The sequence below is a fragment of the Mobula birostris genome, chromosome X, assembly GCF_030028105.1.
Source record: "Mobula birostris isolate sMobBir1 chromosome X, sMobBir1.hap1, whole genome shotgun sequence".
Classification (NCBI taxonomy): domain Eukaryota; kingdom Metazoa; phylum Chordata; class Chondrichthyes; order Myliobatiformes; family Myliobatidae; genus Mobula; species Mobula birostris.
The window spans coordinates 48713332-48737888 of record NC_092402.1 but is presented as its reverse complement, the minus strand read 5'-3'; the positions used below and the strand labels follow the sequence as shown (position 1 = coordinate 48737888).

General features: G+C 43.5%; 1 protein-coding gene across 2 annotated transcripts in view; it reads left to right on the top strand.

Annotated features, from left to right (window-relative positions):
- LOC140191476 (arf-GAP with GTPase, ANK repeat and PH domain-containing protein 1-like) overlaps window positions 1-16135 on the top strand; it is a 188138-nt gene extending 172003 nt beyond the window's left edge. For both annotated transcript variants that reach the window (XM_072248921.1, XM_072248920.1), the window contains exons 14-18: window positions 2945-3099; window positions 5317-5407; window positions 7343-7565; window positions 8226-8481; window positions 13603-16135. In XM_072248921.1, coding sequence (XP_072105022.1) covers window positions 2945-3099; window positions 5317-5407; window positions 7343-7565; window positions 8226-8481; window positions 13603-13800 — 923 coding nt within the window. In that variant the 3' untranslated portion in view covers window positions 13801-16135. The remainder of the gene's footprint in view (window positions 1-2944; window positions 3100-5316; window positions 5408-7342; window positions 7566-8225; window positions 8482-13602) is intronic.
- The last annotated feature ends 8422 nt before the right edge of the window (window positions 16136-24557 follow it).

Genomic DNA, 24557 nt, shown 5'->3' with positions numbered 1-24557 from the left:
ATTGATGACTGTTTGCAAGCTTCCTGCACCTTAATTCTTACCAAGATTAGGAATAAAGTTACTGAAACTTTACTTTAAAAATAAAACTTAGTAATTGATGAACAAGAAAAGTGTATGTGAGTGTGTGTATGTGTGTATGAGAGAGAGAGAGAGAAACAGACATACAATCATCTTGTACCATAGCTATCATGAGATGAGATATGATAACTATGGTAAAAAATGGTCAGCTGAGATTATGTTGTGATGAAAGACCTTCAACAGTTAATTACTGCTCTTAGTGAAGACGAATATCACTTGAGACCTGGTTTTTACCATCTAAGTGACTTAATAAAACTGAATTAGTATCAAGAAATTGGCAGGGCATGGGAGCCCAGTGGCTATAGATCTGGACTAATGATTCAAATCCCTATATGTCATCTGGGGAGCTTAAGTGCAGTTAATTAAGTTTTTGGTTTTGGTTTCAGTTTATTTTTGTCACATGTAGCAAGATACAGTGAAAAGCTTGTCTTCAATACTGTTCATACAGGTCAAATCATTAGACAATGCATCGAGGTAGAATAAAGTAAAACAATAACAATACAGAATAAAGTGTAACAGTTATCAAAAAAGTTCAGTGCAGGTAAATGATAAAGTGCAAGATCATAACAAGGTAGATTGTGAGGTCAAGAGTCCATCTTATTGTACTAGGGAACTGTTCAATAGTCTTATAACAGCGAGGTAGAAGATGTCCTTGAGCCTGGTGGTATGTGCTTTCAGGCTTTCGTATCTTTTGCCCGATGGGAGAGGGGAAAAGAGAGAATGTCTGGGGTGGGTAAATCTGGAATTAAAAAGGTAACATGAAACTGCTAGATTGTTGCAAAACCTATCTGGCTAACTATAGTGAAGGAACTCTGGCATCCTTTTGTGACTTATATATGAATTTAATCTGCAGCTAAAATGGCCATGCGCGTCAGTCAGTTCAAGGACAATAAGGGATGGGCTGTAAATGCTGCACTCATATCTTCAAGTTCAAGTTTATTGTCATCTGACTGTAGTTATCATACAACCAAACAAAACAACATTCCTCCAGACCATGGTGCAGCCACAAAGGTATATCACACATAGCACATAAAACAAAATATTGCCACAAATAAGGTAATCAAATACATATAATTAAAATGCATGTAGTGCATAGTGAAGGTAAACAGTAAATAGCTCCCTGTCCTAGTGATGAGACCTTATGAGTGGCAGGGTATTCATTGGTCTCACAGCCGGAGGGAAGAAGCTGTTACCCAGTCTGGAAGTCCTAGTCCTGATGCTCCTGTACCTGCTTCCTGACAGTAGTGGGTCAAGGAAATTGTGGAATAGGTGGTAGGGATCCTCAACAATGCTTTGTCCCCTTTGTATGCAGCTCTCCTGGTAAATGTCACAAATAGAGAGAGAGAGAGACCCAGTGATCCTCTCGGCGGTTTATACTATCCTCTGTAGGTCTTGTGGGTTTTGTATAACATCAAATGCATGCTTTTGAGTGGTTAAATGGCACTGTTTCTTTCATGCCCAATTTGAGATAGACTGTATCGTCACTCCCAGGCCCTCTCCCTTTGGGCAGCTGTTTCCTTTTGCAGTTGTTGATGTACTCTGCAGTAATCTTCTCTCCAATGTCTTTCTCCAATTGTTTCTGCCTCTTGCTTTGCTGGATTCTGGGTGCAGCCAAACGCAGGGTGTGGAAATTAAAGCGTTTTGGTAGTTTAAGAAATATATACAGAGCAGGTAACGTATTCTGAATTGTATCCAGTGGCTAGTGCCATTGTTGGTTGTTGTGTGTGTTCTGTCTGCGGTATATCTGTGTTCAATTGTTTGTCTTGTCTCTCCTCACATTACAGTTGTCCTTTTGCATCCATGAATGTTAAATCCTTACTCACGGCCCTCTCTGGGCTGTGATTCCCATGTATTTTTTGTTCTTGTCGTTTGGGAAAGCACGTGGAAAGGTGGGGAGGAGAAGGGGCAAACAGGAGTTCAGTGTACATTTGTTTGATAACGGGAAGGAGATTTGTGTTACTGTTCATCTGTGGGCTGTATATAAGAAGAACATTGGCCAACTATTGTGCTGATTTGAAAGAAGTCTTTCCCTTCATCAAACTGCAAGTTAATTGTGGCTGGATAATTGGCTCTTGTGAAAGACTCCAGATGCTAGATCCAGTGAAAATATGTCACAAGGAGAGGATTTTCTCTGGTTGCGACATGTCAGGGAAATTGCAAGTGAATTATGTTTCTAAAATCATTCTGAAAGAATGCGCAACTTGTGGAGCAGATTTCCAACCCATCACCCCACCCCTAAATGGTGTGGGTCGAGTTCCATTGATTCTGGCCCAACTCTGCCACCTTTGCCTGGGGCCCCAGTTAGCACCCTCCACCCCTCCACTTTGGACAGATTCCTTCTCAGCATTCTGCTCCAACCACATGACGTACAACAGTGACTGTGTGTTGTGATCTGCACTTCTAAAATTCGGTTCTATTGAGATAAAAATAAATTCCCAGTGAAGACCTGCCCATTTACAAGGCCACTTTCCATCCTGGGTGGGACTTTGGCTGTTTCCTTCCTCTCCTAGGGCTGGACATTGAGGGATCTCTGCTGGCATGCAGGAACCAGGGATCAGTCTTGGCTTAGTCCTGGTTTGTCCAGCTGGGTATACTGATAGTATGTGACAGGATCCTTTTAAATGGATTGGTTGGATTAATTTTCAACCTGATGGGAGTTTTTCTTCTCATTGATCAATGTGTAACCATAACTATTGTATTTTGTGTGACTGATTTATCTGCACCACATGAATACAGGGTTGCGTTAGTAAATACCTTCATGCACAGCACAATGAGCCCTCCCAATATACCTCACACCTGGTAGCAGCATCAGACTTTCACATCAGTGCTGGGTTTTCCTATTTCCTTCTGATTTACTCTATCACAGAGCAAGAGGAGAACATTGAGTTCACCATCGTCTCCAGCACAGGCCAGATGTGGTACTTTGAAGCTGCGAATTTCGAAGAGAGGGATGCCTGGGTACAAGCCATTGAGAGTCAAATCCTGGCCAGCCTGCAGTCCTGCGAAAGTAGCAAGAACAAGGTAACTCAGTCTGCAAAGACCTGGACGCTGGACGCTGTCACTTCATAAGGGCAACACAGACAAAATGCTGGTCAGGCAAGCATCTATGGAGGGGAGTAAAGTTGACGTTTCAAGCTGAGACCCTTAATCAGGACTGGAAAGGGAAGGGGAAGAAGCCGGGATAAAAAGGTGTGAGAGATGAAGGAATACAAGCTGTCAGGTGATAGGTGTAACCAGGTGAGGGGAAAGGTGGGTGGGTGGAGAAGGGCTTGAAGTAAGAAGCTGGGAGGTAGAGTGCTGAAGAAGCAGGAATCTGATTGGAAACTATGGAAAGAAGGGGAGGAGGGCATGTGAGGAGAAGAGAAGGGGTGAGGGGGTAACCAGAATGGGGAATGGATAAAGAGAGAATTGGGGAGGGGGGAGAAATTACCAGAGGTTAGTTAAATCAATGTTCATGCAGTCAGGTTGGAGGCTACCCAGACAGAATATGAGATGTTGCTCCTCCATCCTGAGTTTGGCCTCATCTCGGCAGCAGAGGACGTTAGAATGGGAAGTAGGATTGAAATGGGTGCCCACAAGGGAATCCTGCCTTTTGCATCGAATGGAGAGGAGGTGTGTGGAAAAGTAGTTCCCCGATCTACGTCAGGTACCGGATACAGTAGATGAACCCGACAGACTCATAGGTGAAGTGTTGCTTCATCTGGAAGGACTTTTTGGGGCGTTGAATGGCGGTGAAGTGGTAGGTGTAGCATTTGTTCTGCTTGCAGGAATAAATGGCAAGAAGGAGATCAGAGGGGAGGGATGAGTGGACAAGGGAATCACATAAGGAGCGATCCCCGCAGAAAGTGGAGAACGGTGGAGGGAAAGATGTGTTTAGTGGTAAGATCATATTGTAGGTGGCGGAAGATGTAGAGAATGACGTGCTGGATACGGAGGCTCATAAGGTGGTAAGTAAGGACAAGGGGAACCCCATCCCTGTTATGACAGCAGAGGATGGTGTGAGTGTGGATGTGCAGGAAATAGAGGAGATTCAGTGAGGACACGATGGTAGAATGACGCCTGGAATGACCCCCAGTGCTGCTTTTTAAAATGCTGAAAATAAGTTGCATTTGTTTCATTCCTCTTGTTAATATTTTCCAGAATTGATGTTGAGCAGCGCTGACAGGTGGCAGTGTCAGGGCAAGCACCTTGGATGTTTATTTTAATATCAGCCAACCCCAAGCCACATTGTTCCACTGGGCAGAACAGCACAAAGGCTCGAAAACTAAAACAGAATCTTGGAAATACACAGCAGATCAGCAACATCTGTGGTAGCAAACAAAAAAAGATTAGGATCAATGACTTTCCTGATTCTGGCGAAATGTCATTAAAATGAAATGTTAGATCTGTTTCTCCTTCCTCTCTTACTGCAGAGCATTTTCAGGAACCTATGCTTTTCTTTGAAACTTGTTTTACAGTTCAGGGTAGTCTAAGGTTGAATAAAAGAAAAATTTACTCATTTAGGTTTGACTCTGCCCAGTGGTTCAACTGGGTAACAAACTCCACCTGGAGTCCAGGAGAGACCAAGCTGACATGGTAGCATAGTGCTTAGTGGAATGTGATTACAGTGCCAGCGAACCAGGTTGAATTCCGCCACTGTCTGTAAGGAGTTTGTATGTTCACCCCGTGGCCGCCTGGGTTTCCTCCCACGTTCCAAAGGTGTACGAGTTTGTAGGTTAATTGGTCACATGGGCATAATTGGGTGTCATGGGCTTGTTGGACTGGAAGGGCCTGTTACTGTGCTGTATCTCTAAATAAAATGTATAAAATAAAAAGAGATTTGCCTGATGAAGAATGGCAGCATAGGGGCAAAGTTTCTAAACCCAGAGCCTGCACTGCTGATGCAGTGACAAGAGTTCAAATCCTACCACAGCAGTTGTGGATATACCTGTAAAATAAGCAGAAAACTACCACCTGGTTCACTAATATATTCAAGTAAGGAAATTTTCCATCCTTGCCCAGTCTAGTCAATACGTGACCCTGGACTCTGGGGCTCTGAAATGTAGGATGGAGAATAAATGCTGACCTTGCTGGTAGCATTCACATCCCAGGAATGAAAGATGGAACATTTCTGGCACAAACTGGTTTGAATTCTGGGAGCTTGGCTTGGAACTCTGTGTATTGCGAGAGAGCAGTGCTTTTCATTACTGTCTTTGTGTGTCCATTGAGCTCACTAAATGCAAAACCTTTGTACTTCAGGCTCGGATGGACAGCCGGAGTGAAGCTGTCGCCATTCAGGCGATAAGGAATGCGAAAGGCAACTCGTTCTGTGTTGACTGCAATGCTGCAAGTAAGGACCTATAAATTTTTCAAGACCTTAAAACAGATCGTCATCCTCCAATTATATGTGTCATTTCCTTCAAGGTTGTGAAGTCCATTTGAACCAGGCATGCTGTTATACTCCCTACTAATTGGGTCATAACTTGCACGCTCAGGGCACCTCGCTCCTGTTTCAGCCAGTCTTCAGAGCCCAAAATTAACGGACCATTAAGTTGCCACATGGACCCAGTGCCTGCACTGACTGGTCAAAGTCCAACCCACTGCTAAATTAACATGCTTTGCATCCCATTTGCTCCTGAAACTGAGTGAACCCCAAACCCATTTCCATCCTAATATACCTCAGACTAGACAGTATGTCTCATGAGGATAGGTTGAGTGAGCTAGGGCTTTTCACTTTGGAGCGAAGGAGGATGAGAGGTGACTTGATAGAGATGTACAAAATGATAAGAGGAATTGAGTGGACAGCCAGAGACTTTTCCCCAGGGTGGAAATTGATAATATGAGGGGCAGAGTTTTAAGGCGATTGGAGGAAAATATAGGGGGGTATGTCAGAGGTAAGTTTTTCACACAGAGAGTGGTGGTACACATGAATGACAAAAAAATGGAGGGCTATGTAGAAGGGAAGGGTTAGAGTGATCTGTAGGTTAGAAGTCGGCACAACCGAAGGGCCTGCACTGTGTTTTAGTGTTCTATGTTCTATGTTCTAAATCTGCTGCAAAATATAAACTGCTGGAAGAACTCAGTTGGTCATGTACCATCTCAACTCCAAACATTGACCGTCCCTTCTTCTCCCCAGAGACGCTGCTCAACCCGCTGAACTCCTTCAGCATTTTTTTTTTGCTCCAGATTTCAGCATCTGCAGTGTCATATGGCTCTATTTAAATCTGCTGTAGTTTTTTTGCTGGCTTGTGGGAGCACTGAGTTTATGTCAATGGTGCTTATGTAAAACAGTGTATTTATTTCAACAACTTTAGCACCAAGAGATTCTTCAGATGCTGGAAATCATAAACAACACGCACAAAATGCTGGAGGAACTCAGCAAGTCAGGCAGCCTCTGTGCAGGGGAATAACCATCGACATTTTGGGCCGAGACCCTTCATCAGAACTTACCCACCTCTGGAGACAGACTATACTGATATGTTTTATAAACCTACTGACTCTCACAGTTATCTATTGATTATACTTCTTCCCACCCCATTGCTTGTAAAAAAATGCTATTCCCTTCTCTTAGTTCCTCTGTCTCTGCCGCATATGTTCTTTCCACTCTAGAATATCTGAGATGCCCTCTTTTATTTAAAGAACAGGGTTTCCCTTCCACCACCATAGATGCTGCCCTCACCCGCGTCCCCTCCACTCCTGCGCATCTGCCCTCACCTCAGCCTCCTGCTGTTGTAACAGGGGTGGGGTTCCCCTCATAAAAAGTCCTGATGAAGAGTATTGGCCTGAAACAGCAACTATTTATTCCTCTCTGTTCTGCTGCCTGACTTACTGAGATCCTCCAGCATTTTGTGTGGGTTGTTTTTTTCAGCATTTTTTAAAAAATTTCTGGACAACCAATCAGGAAGATTTTCATCATTTTAGATTGGACAACAGACTGGAAATTGTGCTCGCTTAGCAAACCAGTAGAAACAAAGGTGTCTTCTGTTACTTCTATGTCCCTGTACCTTGACGCCTCCACAGGCTGTGCACCAGTGGTGACAGGCCAAATAAGGGCAACTATGGGGCCTTCTGTTCTTGTCCACCAAAACACTCCAACCTCACTCCTCTCTGTATCAGCCTGTGATCTGAGCCACTTGTAGGGGAAAGATGGGCCACCAGTCTGGTGTCACATTTTGCACTGTCTCTTTCCCGTTGCCCAGGCATTTGGAGATTTCCATTATTTTATTTCATCTGTGTTTGCTTAAATAATCAATTGAGCTGAGACATTTCTTTTTCACTTTTCTAGATCCCACCTGGGCAAGTCTAAACTTAGGGGCACTCATCTGTATTGAGTGCTCTGGAATTCATCGCAAACTTGGGACCCACCTCTCACGAGTCCGGTCCCTGGACCTCGATGATTGGCCTTTGGAGCTAACCCTCGTGTTGACGTCCATCGGGAACGAGATGGCAAACAGTATGTGGGAGAGGAATACTCAGGGGCGCAGCAAGCCCACCCCTGAATCTACACGGCAAGTGACTGCTTGGCACTGACCTTTGCTGTGGGCACAGAGAGAGGGATCGTACCTTTGAAAGAACGTTGCTACTTGTAGTGGGAGTTCTGTGATGAGTGCATATGTGTGTATATGTACGTGTTTGTGTGAGTATGTGTGTGCGTGCATTTGAGGTTTTGTGTGTGTGTATGTGTGCACTCGAGGTTCCAGGTATGTAAGTGTGTGAGTGTGTGCTTGTGTGCGTGTATTTATGACTGTGTGTATTTGAGTGCATGTGTGTCAGTACATGTGTACGTGAGTGTTGAATATCTTGTGAATGCACACATGTGCATAGTATGCATTTGTGTGTGTGTGTGGGGGGGGGAGGGGGGGGGAGAGGAACTTCTTAATGCAGTGAATTTAGACCTCCCTACTTATGAAAGGGTATACTGACTAAGAGGCAAGAGACTGCTGCCTACTAAGGGTTCAGGGTAAAACACCCTGAATCCTTCCCTTCATCCACCATAATTCTGAGTTTGTGAGTGTGGAAATCACAGTCCCATTCAGAGCAAGTGCTTCCAGTGTTGAACAAAACAGTTTTTTAGCTGCCATTTTGTCATAAATATCCAGCTCTCATTGTGACCTGCCTTTCATTTTCTCTCCGCTACCTCTCCCACTTCACCCACGTTTCTGCTACAGGGAAGAAAGAGAAAATTGGATCAGAGCAAAGTATGAGCAGAAGCTCTTTGTTGCACCCTTGAAATATCACGATGTTCCCATTGGAAAGCAGCTGTTCCGAGCTGTCATGGAGAAGGACCTTCAAAACATCCTACTGTTACTTGCACACGCCAAGAAAGAGCACATCAACGAATATATTGATGACAAGGACAAGCGGACAGCTCTGCACCTCGCCTGTGAGCTCAAGGATGTGGTGATCACACAGCTCCTGGTCTGGGTAGGTTTCTTTTCCCAGTGGATCAGGAGTCACATATTTATTTGTCCCAGAGTCCTAAACCTAAGCCAAGGGCGTAAGTCATATAAGTGTCTTCTAGTACCCTCACTTTGAGGATCACATCACTGTATTTTTGATAGAGATGTACAAGATGATAAGAGGCAGAGACAGAGTGGGCAGCCAGCACCTTTTTCCCAGGATGGAAATGGCTAATGTGGAGTTGCATAATGTTAAGGTAATTGGATGAAAGTATAGAGGATATGTCAGAGGTAGGACCCAAATTGTGTTCTCCTATTGTGTTCAGTTCCGGTCATCTCATTATCGGAAGGATGTGGAAGCTCAGAGAGGGTGCAGAGGAGATGCTGCCTGGATTCAAAAGTATGTCTTATGAGGTTAGTTTGAGTGAGTTTGGGCTTTTCTCTTTGGGATGAAGGAGGATGAGAGGTGACAACAGGTGTATAAGATGATAAAATGCGTGGATAGAGTGGACAGGCAGAGACTTTTTCCTTAATGGCTACTATGAGAGGGTAGAATTTTAAGGTGTTTTGAGGAAAGTATGAGGGGATGTCAGATGTGGGTTTATTTTGACATAGAGAGCGGAAAGTGTGTGGAATGTGCTGCCAGGAGTGGAGGCAGAGGCAGATACATTAGGGACATTTAAGAAACTCTTAGGCACATAAAGGAAAGATAAATGGAGGGCTGTGTGGGAGGGGAGGGTTTATAGTGATCTTGAAATAGGTTAAAAGGTTGCTATAACATTGTGGGCTGAAGGATCTGTACATGTACTACTGTATGATTTCCTCAAGGGACAATCTTGCCTTACAAACCTGTTGGAATTCTTTGAGGAGATTACAAGTAGAATAGATAAAGGGGATGCAGTGGATGTTATATATTTGGACTTTAAGAAGGCCTTTGACAAGGTGCCACACATGAAGCTGCTTACCAAGTTAAGAGCCCATGGTATTACAGCAAAGTTACTGGCATGGTTAGAGCATCGGCTGATTGGCAGGAGGCAGCAAGTAGGGATAAAAGGATCCTTTTCTGGTTGGCTGCCAGTGACTAGTGGTGTTCCACAGGGGTCGGTGTCAATGATTTAGATGATGGAATAGGTGGCTTTATTGGCAAGTTTGCAGATGATATGAAGACAGGTGGAAGGGCGGATGGTGTTGAGAAAACAGGGAGGCTGCAGAAAGACTTGGACAGATTAAGAGAATGTGCAAAGAAGTGGCAGATAGAGCACAGTGTTGGCAAATATATGGTCATGCATTTTGGTAGAAAGAATAAAGGCATAGACTATTTTCTAAATGGGGACAAAATTCAAAAATCTAAGGTGTAAAGGGACTTGGGTGACCTCGTGCAGGATTCCCTGAAGGTTAATTTGCAGATTGAGTGTGTGGTGAGGAAGGCAAATGCAATATTAGCATTCATTTCAAGAGGTCTAGAATACAAGAGCAGGGATGTGATGCTGAGGCTTTATAAGGCACTGGTGAGGCCTCACCTTGAGTGTTGTGAATAGTTTTGGGTTCTTCATCTTAGAAAAGACGTGCTGGCATTGGAGAGGGTTCAGAGGAGGATCACAAGGATGATTCTGGGAATGAAAGGGTTATCAAACGAGGAATGTTTGATAGCTCTGGGTCTGTACTTGCTGAAATTTAGAAGGATGAGGGAGATCTCATTGAAACCTTTGGAATGTTAAAAGGCCTAGACAGAGTAGATGTAGAAAGGATGTTTCCCATGGTGGGGGAATCTATGATAAGAGGGCACAGCCTCAGGAAAGAGGGGCATCCATTTAAAACAGATATGGAGAAATTTCTTTTGTCTGAGGGTGGTGAATTTGTGGAATTTATTATAACAAGCAGCTATGGAGGCCAGGTTGTTGGGTGTATTTAAGGCAGAGCTTGATAGGTTCTTGTTTGGACATGGCATCAAAGGTTACGGGGAGAAGGCTGGGGACTGGAGTTGAGGAGGGGAAAAATAAGATCTGCCATGATTGAATGGCAGAGCAGACTTGATGGGCCAAATGGCCAAATTCTGCTCCTATGTCTTTTGGTCTTACGTATCAAGTTAGATGCTCCCCTCCCCTGCCTTCTTATTCTGGCTTCTTCCCCCTTCCTTTCCAGTTCTTTGAAGGGCCTTGGTCCAAAATGTTGACTGTTTATTCCCCTCCATAGATGCTGTGTGATTTGCTGAGTTCCTCCAGCATTTTGTGTGTATTAATCTACTGGACTGCTTTCATCTCTTTTCTGAAGGGGTTTAGCTCTCAATAATCACTATTTTGAGTGCTCCCCTCCTGGTCAAGGAAGAGATGCTTCCACCTAATGAAACAGATTAATCATGAACAGGAGAAAGTCTGTAGATGTTGGAAATCCAAATCAACACACATCTCCATGGCCTTCTGTCTCTTTCACCAATCAACATCCCAGGTTTTTATTTCATCCCTTCCCCTCCCAATTCCACCTATCACCTTTTGTTTCTCTCTCCCCTTCCCCCACCTTTTAAATCTACTCCTCAGCTTTTCTCTCCAGTTCCTCCAGTATTTTGAGAGTTAGTGGATGTTGTGTACTTGGATTTTCAGAAGGCCTTTGACAAGGTGCCACACATGAGGCTGCTAAACAAGATAGGAGCCCATGGTATTACAGGAAAGATACCAACATGGACAGAAGATTGGCTGACTAGCAGGAGGCAAAGAGTGGAAATAAAGTGGACCATATCTAATTGGTTGCTGGTGACTAGTGGTGGGTGCTGGAGGGGTCGTTGTTGGGACCACTTCTTTTCACTGTCAGTGATTTGGGTGAAAGAATTGTCGGCTTTGTGGCCACGTTTGTGGACCATACGAAGATAGGTGGAGGGGCAGGCAGTGTTGAGGAAGCAGAGTATCTGCAGAAGGACTTAGACACATTGGGAGAATGGGCAAAGAAGTGGCAGATGGAATATAGTGTCGGGAATTATATGGTCATGTACTTTGGTAGAAGGAAGAAAGCTGTGGACTATTTTGTAAGTGGGGAGAAAATTGAAAAATCTGAGGTGTAAAGGAACTTGGGAGTCCTTGTGCAGAATTCCCTAAAGGTTAACTTGCAGGTTGAGTCGATGATGAGGAGAGTAAATGCAGTGTTAAAGAGGACTAAAATACAAAAGCAAGGGACTAAAATACAATACTGAAGCTTTATTCGGCATTGGTCAGACCGTACATGGAGAATTATGAGCAGATTTGGGCCCCTTATCCAAGAAAGGATATGTTAGCATTGGAGAGAGTCCAGAGGAGGTTTACAAGAATGATCTCAAGAATGGAAGGGTTAATACTTGAGCAATGTTTGATGACTCTGGATCTGTACTCACTGGAGTTTGGAAGAATGAGGGAAAATTTTCTGGAATTGCACAGTTGCTGTAAACTAGCGGAGCAATGGCTGAACAGTGGCTCACTATGGGTGGGATGGTTGGTACCGGCAAAGTCACACCATTTCCGATGCACATGCCGACTTTGTACCTCATCACATTCAAGGCTCAGGACAGCGGTGCAGCTAGTAGAATGTCTACTTTGCAGCCCCAAAGATCCAAGTTCAATCCTGCCCTCAGGTGCCTTTTGTGTGGAGCCTTCATGTTCTTCGTGTGAGTGCGTGGTTTCTTCTGAATTCTCCTGCTTCCTTCACATCCCTTAAGGTGTACGAGTGGTTCTGTGAGTTACTGCTGTAAATTGGCACTAGTGTAGCTGATTTGTTGTGAATATGGAGAGAAGAAAACAGATTAGGTTATGATTAGTGTTTGACATTTAACGGTCAACACAGATTCAGTGGGTTGAAGGGCCTGTTTACCTGCTGTAACCCTCTGACTCTTAATTTGGATTCCTAGCAGAGGGAATAAAAGAACATATAAAAGAGTACACTTGGAGCTCAGTCACGTGAAAGTAATAACTTTGATTAATTATTTATGAACAAATTATTTTGTATATCTCTTTGGCTGGCTGCACATCACAGAAAGAGACAAAGGCTTCATATGGTAAATTTCTTGAAAACCAGACAGCTGTTGCCATGCAACCAAATGCAGTGTCTATTTGGATGTAACACAAGCAAGCTGTAAAGAGACTGACAACACTCTAATCTGCGACTGGTGCTTTTAATGGAGCGAGAAATGCTCAGAATGAGAGTGAGCTCCCTGCTCTTCTCTATGGGATGTATATATGTATGTATATTCTCTATACAATCATTCATTTCTTGCCCTCTGTAACTAGCTGAAAGCATCTTGTTTGAAGGTCCCTTGGCAATAGCAGCCCTTCCACAGTCCAGTAGGGAAATAGTCATAATGTAATAACTTGATAAGAAGTCAGATTAGATCTGCCATATGCTGTGTGGCCCTGCTTGCAGCAGCCTACACTGTCCACTTTAGCCTGGCCCAGCCTGACAGTGGATGGTAGGCTTTTAGTTTTATGAATTTCCTTCACAGTTTAATATTCTTCCCCACTCCTGCATTACCACTGGAATGAACTGCTTTGAGATTGTAATTATAAATGTCTCCCATTCCGTGAACTACAGAGTGAGTTGCTCAGTTCTCTTTGCTAGATTGAAGTGTATGAACTTCAGATTACTTCTGATTGAACTGGAACTTGAGAGCACTTTCAAATGCCAGTGCTTTATTGGGCGCTCAGCAAGACGTTTTCTGTGAGCAATACTCTGCTCCTCCAGCCACACTAACATTGTGGAATCAATTTCCCTAATGATTCAAATGTATAGAGCTCCTCAGATGAAGATGTGATCCATTATTTTTATTTAAACTGTAGACAGAGTCCATAAAGGGGGAGGCTGGTTTTTATGATGTGCTGAGCTGTGTCCACAACTCTCTACAGATTTTGCAGTGATCCATCAGGACAGGATATTTTCTATGGTGCATTGCTAAAATTTGGTGAAGGTCAAAGGGGACATGCCAAATTTCTTCAGCTTTCTGAGGAAGTAAAGGTGCTGATGAACTTCCTTGGGCATAGCGTCTTCTTGGTTGGACTGGGGCAGAACTGGATGTTCCTTCCTAGGAACCTGAAACTCTCAACCCTGTCCATCTCAGCACCACTCTTGATTTCTTTCTTTCTACAGAAGGCCCCAAAATAACACACTTATATTGGTTTTGTCTGCTTTGCAGTATGGCATTGACGTGAAGGCCAGAGACGTGAATGGAAACACAGCCCTGTACCATGCCTGGCGGGCAGGCAGCCAGGAGTGTATGGATGTCCTGTTACAACACGGCTGTCCCAGTGATGGCTGCAGCACAACACCCAGCATCAGCAGGAAAGGTCTTGGTGCCAGTTTCGGAAGAACTGACTCCAGGTTTCCACATTAAAAAGAAGCCTTGAAGCACTCCTTTCCACACCTTGACATTCCTAAAGGGCAACCTCAAGACTTTTCCCAAACCCTCCAAACCCCGCCCCCCACCAACCCCCCCCCCCCCGGCATTTTATTGCAAGATTTAGTGATCGGGAGGCGCACTTTATGGAAGCCCAATGTTGATTTTACAACAAATAACAATACCATTTGTCTCAATATCTTATGACTGAGCGATTGAAACTGCTGTTCTTCAGTGCAAGAGCTGTTCGATGTTTTAAGGCTTATTTCCTGAACTCTCCTTGGCAGGCCATACCAAAAGGTAACACAAGTGTCCCAATTTGCAGAGCAGCTTTGGGAGCAAAGAATTGATAACTCCTTCAAAAAAAAAATTGGAAATTGTTTACACAAATCAAAACCCATGATGTGCTGGAGCCTTACAGCAGCAGTAAGTTACAGAGGCCAGTTTTCAGCTCCAAATCTTTTATACTTAACATAATGAAGATGTTGTTGGTTTTATTTTCTGACTGTTTCAATGGTGGTCCTACAAGTACCAAATGTTCCCTTGCTGGGTTTTTTTTTCAGATGTGCAATTGTATTTAAATTTGTAAAGGAAATTTGTGTGTAATATTGGATATTACAGTATTTAGTGAAATGTGAAAAGTACGGAACCTTATTTCATATTGTTTTCTGAAGTACGATAGTTAAATATCAGTCTACTGGGGGATAGGAAAAGCAGTGTCGACATTGTCCATTTGAAGGGTTCCAAGAACAGATTTTAGGCACGGAGGTACTGTAAATAGTATCCTGTGACCTTGTAGAAATAGACTGTGTTGTGCTTAGCAATTCAAGGGAGTATTTGAAGCTGGGTATTTTGTCTCAGTACAATGTGTTGCTGGCCAACCCAGAAAGAAAGAGGGCTGCACTGACATAGAGTGGCAACACGGAAATGTGTGCAGTTCAAACTGGCCTTGTGATCTCAACAGAAGGGGCAGCATCTGACATGAAGACAGTCAAGGGCTAAAGTAACAAGGGGAGCAAGTCAATAAGCATTTTCTTTTCTATTAGGCTGTCCCAAACTCCAGACACATGAGCAGAAACATCTAGGCTAACCTTCCACACTGTGAGACGCTGACTTCTGGATGCTACATTAAACCAAGGTCCTATGTGCATGTAAACAATCCCACAGCAATGTTTTTAAGATCGGGGAGATTCCACCCCACCCCTCCCATTCCGCACATAGTGTCCTACCCAATGTCTGTCCCTAAATAACATAAGATAAACATTTTTAATAACAATACTGCTAATGTGAGCTTGCTGCGCACAATTGACTGCCTTGTTTCTTGTGTCGCAAGTGTCTGCAAATGAAATATTTTATTGAATGCTTTGGGACATCCTGAGGTTGTAAAGGGCACTGTAAGAAAAGCAATATTCTCTCCTCGCTGGCATTTGGAGAGCATTAATGCATACAGTCATGATACATGGGTCTGATATACTTTGTTTGACCACAAGGAAATTAAAAAGCAGGACTTGTTACCAGGCTGCCCAATGATGACAGAGTGACATTGGGAGGTAACTTAGACCATATATTATGGGTTAGCTAGTCTAATGAGAGTAGAATTGGGGAGAGAAAATGAAGGATTTAAATTTGTATGATGTACTACAAATTGAGCTAAATGTGCTATGCTTGGTTTTACAGAAATTCTCTCTTCAGTCCTAATAGATTAGGTATGACTAGGATGTGGTAACTCTAATCCTCTGGTAGAGTGACAGGAAATGCTTTAATGTGAGGACAAGTCTAATCTATCATTTGTAGGTTTTAATTTTCATCTGGAAGTCTGAGTGAAAAGCCAGGACTGGAACAATGTGGGATGGGAGACAGTTACAAGGTAAAAAGTTTAGGTGAGACCAGACTTGGGCAGTCAAATTCTGGATTGTCGGAGGAAGTACAAAAGCTGCTGCATGCTCAGTTTACGATGGCACCTACAAATGCCGCTGTTTAAGGTCTCATTGCATCCACCATATTTTTCATATCTCAACCCCATGAATGGATTCTTGTAGCTTTTGCATTAGCACGTGATTTTTATTTTATGTCCCATCAATAAACCAGAGTCTCAAATGTATCTGGAGCACCAGAGAAACAATAAGTGGGCAGAAAAAGCAGGCCATGGTTTCCCTCAGCTCATGTAGTGCTTACCTCTGAGCAGGAGGGTTGTGACACAGACTCCTCACCCTACCCACCCCCTGACTTACATCTATCAGAGGTATTCTCGTTCAGATAGTACTTCAAAATGAGCACAAACACGAGAAAAGCTGCAGATGCTGGAAATCCAGAGCAACACACACAAAATGCTGGAGGAACTCAGCAGGCCAGGCAGCATCTACAGAAAAGAGTACAGTTGACTGTTTTCCATAGATGCTGCCTTGCCTGCTGAATTCCTCCAGCATCTTGTGTGTGTTACTTCAAAATGGGTCTGGTCTGCCTGCTGTGGTGGCCCAGGTGGATATTACAAAGCCCTATGGCACGGCAGGGAGTTCTCCTGGTGTCCTGGCTAATGTTTTGTTTTCCCTTAACACACGCCACTAAGAATGAATTAACTGGCCTTTGATTCAGTTGCTGCTTCTGCAACCTTGCTGTATGCAAAATAATTGCTGCATTTGCCGATAAAGCAACAGGCGCTGCACTCAAAAATAACCCCAGGAACATGAAGTGCTTTGGGACATTTTCTGAGAGATACAATGAGGCGCAATATAAAATGCAGGCCTTTTCAAAGCAAATTTTGCGGCATGCTTGGGGATGGCGGAAGGAGTGGGCTAACATTGATAACTTAGTATTATTTTGGTAGTAAGCTTTTGCCCAGAATATTGAGCACTGAAAACTAAGCTGAAGTAGTTCTTATAATCATTCTGTGGAGCGATTTGCTCCAGGTGCTATACCTAGCAAAATCATTAACAGAGCACATGGACAATGACTCACGCAGATATTTACTCCATTCCTCCTCCTCATCCAGACCTCAACCCCTTTGTAGTCTGATAGTACATCTTGTAGTGTTCATTATAAATAGACAATCTGCCTGTCAAAGTACAATGAGAAAGAAATCCAAACAGAAATTCTGCTTCCTCCTAGCTTGATGGTGCAAGTTGTCTGTATTTGTGAAAGTTGTTTAGAAGTCTATGACCTTTTGATGGAGACAGTTTTCCCAGTTTCATTCATTCCTTATTTTACTGATTTCAGATTTTTAACCTTCTGTGCCATCTATATCTGTGAATGTTTACTGCCTAATAAAACTCATCGCAATGTTAGCAAACAGAACTTATTTATTTTTAATTTCCTTCCTTCTCTCCCAAGGCACTGCCCAGCCTTTGCCAAATTAAACCCATCCCTCCCCCATGAAGGCATCAGAGATGGAGCCTGTTCCTGCCTTCACCGCAGTGCTCACACATCTCCCACCAGAAGTCACTGCTAGTCTGCAGGAAAAGATTCACTCAGTTTTCCTCTTCCCCTTTCCTTGTCCAAGAGCCCCAATTTCACCAGTCATATTGCTGTTTAAAATAAAAATGTGTGGCCACATATACTAAATGCACTTTGTACTCAAAATGCTCGACAATTAATGCTAATGGCCTCTATGCCCCACCTGACTGCCTTAACCAGCATGTTCATAGTTAGGGAGAAGAGGATCACCGAGATGTGCTCATTCCTGAGGAGACTCTCAATCTGATGTTCCCGTGGTAGTCCAGGATGAGGTCCCTTATCTTCCTTGGAACATGATGTGGGTTCAGTACAAACTCCACAAGCTTATGTGGTAATGACCCATATGCATTGGCAAGGTCCAGCCATAGTACAACTAGGTCTCCCTTCCCTTCATCCACTTCCCTGATTAGCTGGGAAAAAAACACCCATGTGTTCCAGACACCCTGGCACTCTGGGAATCCCTCCTTTCTGTACAGATGTATCAATGTAGGCATTTTTGAGGAGAAACTCAATCAGGTGACAGGAAACACTACTGAAAAATATTCTCCCTTCTACGCTGAGCAACGAGATGGAGCTAAAGTGCTTAATGTCCTTGGAGTTCTCCTCTTTGGGGATCTAGATTCCCTCTGCACACCTCCACTAGTCCGCGACCTTTCCCCTACACTAGATAACCTTAAGGAATTTCCAAAGTAGCTGGAGGAGCTTGGAACAGTGTTTATACCTTGTGGGGTACTCCACTGGGACCAGAGGCAGAACTACCTCTGACAACTTCCTAGATCCCCTTCCAACTGGGCTCCTTGCCATTGAACTCAACTGCAGGATGAGGAGGATTTACTAGGGCGCCATGGCCTTCTAGCTCCTACTCCCTCTCTGAGTCATTGAGGGAATTCTGAAGGTGTAGATCCATCTCTTGTTTGGAGCATGCAAGGTGCCTGCTATGCTTCTGTCCTAGCATTTGTTTGGTGAATCCACAGCGTTCGCAATAAAGGCAGCTCATTTCCTGGCTCTCTCTCTTTCCCATCCTCTATGCCATTCTGCCCAATGCAGTGTCATAAACTTGCTTCTGAGAATGTTACGGAGCTCGGCAAGTGGTGGTTTCTCTTCTTCACTTGTCGCCCTGTACTGTTCAACCTGGGATCAGAGCTCTTGACTCAGCTGGTATATTTTGCGTGCCCCCCCCCCATGTTTCACAATGTAGGGACCTTTGCTGGCTTTCTTCTGCATTAGGCTGAATCAGTAGCGTAGCTGACAATGATAGTTGACATGGAGTCATTTATTGACATCTCCCTTGGCTATTCCCTCAACTATATGGACTATGTCCTCCTCAAATTGCAGCCACTCCCTCCAATGACTTGCTGGAGGTCATTAAACCCACCGGCGTTCTGCTATTCTGCCTGGAGTGGAAGTTTCTGACACTTGGAGGTTCTGGGCGCTGTGGGGTGACTTCGGGCTGGGCTCTTCCTACGTCTCACCAGGAGTAAATCCTGAGTGCTGCATTGCTCTCTCTTACTCCAGGCATTTCATCTTGGCCTGATATATTTTTAGGCCACACATTCTTGCACTCCTTTCCGCAAATGCATCTCTCACTCGTAATCGATGGTCGTCCTAGTGGAGTGCTCATCCTTTTGTCCTCTCGGGCTCCCGTGGAGGTATGTCTCTATAAGTCTGTCCATAGCTTATAGGGTGTCTTCCTCTTGGAAGATGCAGGTTGGGTTGCTAGCCCTTCCTGCCCCGGTTGACGTCTTTCTGAGCTGTCAACTGTCCCTCAGTAGTCACCAACCTGTTCTTGGTTGTTACCCAGTCTATTACTGGGTGTCACTAGCTGAGCCAGTGCTTATGATGCCGAGGTAGATCCTAGGATGCGCTGGGGCACATCATCAGTGATGTAACCTGGGGTCATTGGGTCTTTTGGGTCTTTCAACATCAGACGCTCTCGCCCAGGTGACCCAGCCAGGGTTGATCAGGCCCCGGTTTGTGTCCCAGCAGCATTGGTCCACAGGTCACACCTCTTGATCCATAGCAATCTGAAGGCTCACTCAGCAGCCTCTGTGATAGTCCTGATGGCTGTTTTCTTTGCAGCCCTTGTAATACCAAGGAGAGAGTAGGTTCTACAAAGCAAGCAACCAGCAAAACTTCTACAACCCACCTCTAGAGTCTCGCATCATGCCCTTCACCCCTGTCTCTGTCACTGCTCTACCAGCTCCTGGTATCTGGCATTCAGATGCCTCCTCAAGCTCCCTTAGGAACTATCAGTTCTACCATGACCACCTACTTCGAGGGTTTCTGACAGAATGGCCATGTCAGGCTTTAGTGATGATGATGTGATAAAGTCAAGGAATTTTAATTGTTTGCTCACATCAACTTTCAGTTGCCAGTCAGATCCCGTGGCGAGCAAGCCTGCTGGTGATCTGGGCTGAGGCTATGGTAGATCTCCAGTTTTGACAAAAGCTATGGGCTTTCTGGGTTGGCAGAGGTGCCTAGTATTGTTAATGGCCGAGGAGATACTTTCTGCCACTGCCTTGAACACCTGGTCATGGTGCCAGCGGTAGCATCCTTCTCCCAAGACTTTTGGGCAGCTGCTGAGAAAGTATTCCAGGGTCCCTCTGCCAGGGCAGAGAGGACATGATTGTACCTTGCTCTTGCTCCAGGCAAAAAGGTTCGCTGAACTAGGCAGGATGTCGTACACAGCCTGGATCATGAACTTGATGCACTGGGGTTCTGCCTGACAGATATTGGACCAGGAGATCTTCCACTTCAGCGCACCCTCAGACATTGTCCAAGCTCCCTGCTGCTCCATTCCTACCATCCTGGTGGTCCGCACTTCCTCGACAGCTGCTCAAACTTCTTCCTGGACAAGTTTGCATGTGTTCCTGCCCTGGGCCCTGTCAAAGCGGGTAGATGGGAAGTTGCCCAGCTTTGCCTTGCCAGCCACCACTGTCCCTACCAGATCTCTGTGCCTCAGACGTGACTCAGCCATCTCCATGGCTCCTTGGCCTTCCATTTCCTGCCTGTACAAACTTCAATGCCTGCTGACGAGACTTTGGAGTTACTAGGATCTATACACGTACCCAAGGACATTTAATTGGAAACCAGTGACACTTAGTACGAAGTAAATTGGTTTTTCAAATTGAAATTTCAATACGAGGGGGTGATTGATAAGTTTGTGGCCTAAGGTAGAAGGAGTCAATTTTAGAAAACCTAGCATATTTATTTTTCAACATAGTCCCCTCCTACATTTACACACTTAGTCCAGTGGTCATGCAGCATACAGATCTTGGACCTCCAGAAAGTGTCCACAGCAGGGGTGATTGATAAGTTTGTGGCCTAAGGTAGGAGATGAGTTATTAACTTCAAACTTTCTGCATAATCACCCAAAGAGTTGAAATGCATGTGCATGTAACGAGAGCTGTATAACTCATCTCCTACCTTAGGCCACGAACTTATCAATCACCCCTGCTGTGGACTGCTTTCTGGAGGTCCAAGACGCCGACTTTTACAAAGAAGGGATCCGCGTGCTCCACGACCGCTGGACTAAGTGTGTAAATGTAGGAAAAATAAATGTGCTAGGTTTTCTAAAATTGACTCCTACCTTAGGCCACAAACTTATCAATCACTCCTTGTAAGTGGCAAAATAATGTTGCGTATTTGATCTGCTAGGTTATGTTGATGAATGCTCCCTGTATGTCCCCATAATACAAGATTTGCCTCAGTTAACACAGTCTAAGAATGTAATTCTAATATACAGTCTGTTTGAGACACTGAACTATTAAAGCCCATCATAAACTGCTGGCTCTACAGCAATGTTTGATCATCAAAAACTGTGGTCATCTTCTACTCCAGTAACAAAGAATTGACAGGTTCTCCACTGTCCTCAAATATTTAAAAATGTTTATGGCACACTCATCCACAGGAACAGGGAATGCTAAGTACGGAAGGCCATTCAACCTTTCAAGCCTGTCCCACGATTCAGTCAGAACACAGACAATTTGTACTTCCATTCCATTGACTTGACTATGTGGCCACACAGTTTTATTTCAAACATCTATCAAAATCTCAGATTTGAAAAGTTCAGTTAACCCTAGCAATTAAAACATTTTGCAGGAGAGAGGTCCAGATTTTCGCCACCTTTGTGTGGAAAAAAAAAATCCCCAATTTCACTCCTGGTTGGATAATATCCAACTGTAAGATTTCACAGAAGAAAGCTTCCTTTTGAATTACCCTTTCATCAGTTAAACACCCTGGATCAGATTGTTCCTCAGTCAAGGCAGTTCACCACGTGTTTTGTTAGAAAGTAAAATTGTCATCTTTTTCAGCAATTACCAAGTTTGTATCTTTGAATATTTCTGTCTCCAGTTGTAGGCACAAACAGACTTTGCAACATTGAAGTGAACAATTCATTAAGAGCTTCTATTTCTGGAACTTTTACAAAAAAACTTTGCAAGGTGTTTCAATAATTTCAACGCTTAGAATGTAAATGCTTCTTGTGAACATTTTTTCTGTGTATTGGCCACTTTTATATCCATTTGACTTTGTTACTGGATATATAATGCTTATAGCTAGTTTCCATTTTACTTGTTTTTACTTAAAATAATTGTATACAGAGTCTGTAAACTGTTTCTTAAATTGTGATTTCCCTTGTGAATTGTGATACAATTCCATTGAAGTGAATTTAATTTCAAAAGTTTAAGTTGTATTTCTGTATTTGTATAAAATTATTCAATGGGGGAGGGGAGTGTCTCTCATTCTTCTTTTTTGCTCTGGGCTGGTTGGTTACAGAATTGCATCAAAATCTGTTGAACTGCAGTCTAACCTGGTTCAGTGCTTAACTGGAAACCCAAACCTTTCATTTCCTCAGCTGAGCCTTTTCCAGATCACTTGCAAACAGGGCCGCTTTAAATTTCTGCCTGCGCTATTGTGTTACTATCATTGAGTATCAAACCATTTGGTTTACAACTTTATTCTGGCAGAGAAGATTCAAGTGCAGTCGCCTGCTCATTAATTTTGCACACACTCCCAGCACATCTCTCTTGCTGACATCCACTGAACTGTGACCTAGGTCTGCAAAGCTGTACGAGACCCTTGAAGAGAGTCACTGGCTTTATATTTACTGTATTTATTCTGCCCGATATTTGGATACTTTTCAATGGGAAATGACCCCCATCTGATGATCAGTGTTGAGGGGTGAGCGCTAAAAGCATAGAATGTGTATAGTTCATGGAATGTTTTTATCCTTGAGATCTCAGATTTGCTTTAAAACCAACTAGCATTGACTTGAATAATTGTTTTACTGGCTTTCTCCATGAGAATATATTGTGGACATGAACTCCCAACAGTGATGTCACCCCTTTCATTAGGTGCAGCTCACTGCCAAGGTTCAACCATTATGCACTTCTGTATTCAATCTAATGAGCTAGGCAGAACATTAGCAGTGAAATGAGGTGACTTGACCTCCATTACCATGAAATATGTATCATCAAACTTGTACACTGTGCTAATTGAATTCTTAAGCCCAAGTTGTGTCTTTGGTTTAAGAATTCAATTGCATGTACAAACTAAAACTTTACTTGATCCCTGGTTTATCCCAGTGTAGTGGATGGTAGTTGGGTAGTTTGAGGATTTGATTTGATTCCACTGTTACACAATAAGGTTGGTCAAACGCTAAACAAAAAGATTAAAGAAAAACTACAAATGCTGGGAAGTTGAACTCTTGCTCTTTAACTACCTTTATTTCATAACTTTTTATCATAGAAAATAAAACATAGGAGCAGAATTAGGCCGTTCAACTCATTGAGCTTTTCCGCCATTCAATTATGACTGGTTTATTATCCCTCTCAACACATTCTCCTGCCTTCTCCCCATAACCTTTGATGCCTTTACTAATCAAGAATCTATCAACCTGCGCTTTAAATATACACAATGACTTAGCCTCTACAGATTCACCACATTCAATCTAAAGACATTCTTCCTCATCTCTGTCCTAAAGGGATATCCTATTCTGAGGCTGTGCTCTTTTGCCCTTGACTCTCCTACGAGAGGAAACATCCTCTCTCCCACATTCACTCTATCTGGGCCTTTTAATATTCAATAGGTTTCAATGAGATTCTCCTTCATTCTTATAAAGTCCAGGGAGTACAGGCCCAGTGCCATCACTGTTCATTTGTTAAACTTTTCATTTCTGGGATCATTCTCGTAAACTACCTATGGGCCCTCTCCAATGCCATCTTCCTTTGTTCTCCCTCTCTCCTCTCTTTCTATTGCCACCACCAGTCCATCAATAGGAGTTTTAGCCATCCCCCCCTCCACCCTCTCTGCAACTAAAGCTAACTTGTTTTCTCCTTCCCTGTTCTGACAAATGGTCTCTCACCTGAAACATTAACTTTGTTGCTCTCTACAGGCACACAATCTGATCTGCTGAGTGTTCCCAGCATTTTCTGCTTTTATTTCAGCTCAAAACTATTATGTTCTGAAAGACATTAACTCACTGTCCCCTTCAAGGTTATTCACTTGGCTTTCTCTCTGAGCATTCCCCCGGTTGTTCACTTTTCAGTGTCCTTCAGTCAGTTGGTTCAGACATTTGTGTCTGTGCTTTGCATCACAGTTGTTCATTTTTAAAATGAAGTATTAACATGGAGACTTGTGTATCTTAGTTAGGTGAACCTTAAATACCCTGTGGCATCTTCTGAAGGTGTCCTTGCTAACAAGTGATTGTTGTTTATGAGATGGCGGAGAATTACAGTTGTTTTTTGCCTTTGTTGGAATCACTGCTCTGCAGAAATGCTATAGACAGCTGTAATGAACTGCTGTTCAACTGCCGTGCCTCAATTAGAATGGAACTGTTTCTTTCCCCAGTTTCCCAGGTGGACTTTGATGAGAAGACATGTTGCATTTTTCATTATTTGGAGTTAGTGACATAACATTTTCCTGCCTTTAATCATTCTTAGAGTCATACATCACTTCAACAGACTCCTTGGCTCCCAAAGTCAGTGCTGACCATTAACCCCCTGGTTACATTAACCCAACCCAAAAGTATTTTATTCTCAACTCCTGTAAGATTCTACCACTCGTTTGCATATTAAGGACAATATGCAGTGGCCAATTAACCCACCAACCCTGGACACCTTTTTCAGAATTACGTTTATTATCACTGAGATAGGCCGTGTAATTTGTTGTTTTGTGACAGCGGTACAAGACAAAATATTACTGTAAGTTACAATAAATAAATAGTATGAAAGAGGAGTAGTGAGGGAGTGTTCATGGACCATTCTGAAATCTGATTGTGGAGGAGGAGAAGTGGATTCTGAATC